Source organism: Carlito syrichta, unplaced genomic scaffold, assembly GCF_000164805.1.
Source record: "Carlito syrichta isolate Samal-C Ts95f unplaced genomic scaffold, Tarsius_syrichta-2.0.1 Scaffold304337, whole genome shotgun sequence".
Lineage (NCBI taxonomy): Eukaryota > Metazoa > Chordata > Mammalia > Primates > Tarsiidae > Carlito > Carlito syrichta.
In genome coordinates this window covers 10,998-11,398 of record NW_007248433.1, presented here as the reverse complement: position 1 = coordinate 11,398, position 401 = coordinate 10,998, and the positions used below count along the sequence as shown (strand labels likewise).

Below are 401 nucleotides of genomic sequence, written 5' to 3'. Positions count from 1 at the left end.
GCTTGGGCTTCCTCTTCCGGCGCCGGTAGTTGCCCTTCTCAAACATATCCAGGCAGCGGGGGTCCAGCGTCCAGTAGCTGCCCTTGCCCGGCCGCCCCTTCTCGCGGGGCACCTTGACGAAGCAGTCGTTGAGCGACAGGTTGTGGCGGATACTGTTCTGCCAACCCTGGCGGTTGTCGTGGTAGAAGGGGAAGCGGTCCATGATGAACTGGTAGATGCCGCTGAGCGTGACCCGCTGCTCGGGCGCGTCCTGGATCGCCATGGCGATGAGCGCGATGTAGCTGTAGGGTGGCTTCTGGGGAGGCTCGGCGCGCCCCGAGACAGTCAGGGCCGCCGCGGGGGCGAAGGCCAGAGGCAGCCCGGGCCTCTCGGGGCCGTACAGATAGAGCATGGGCGAGGCG

The 401-nt window shown here is 66.8% G+C and overlaps 1 protein-coding gene across 1 annotated transcript in view; it reads right to left on the bottom strand.

Moving 5' to 3' along the window:
- The window catches only part of FOXL1 (forkhead box L1), a 1,262-nt gene that overhangs the window by 432 nt on the left and 429 nt on the right, over positions 1-401 (bottom strand). The window contains exon 2 of the mRNA XM_008059719.1: positions 3-401. This exon is cut by the window's right edge and continues 3 nt beyond it. Coding sequence (XP_008057910.1) covers positions 3-401 — 399 coding nt within the window. The remainder of the gene's footprint in view (positions 1-2) is intronic.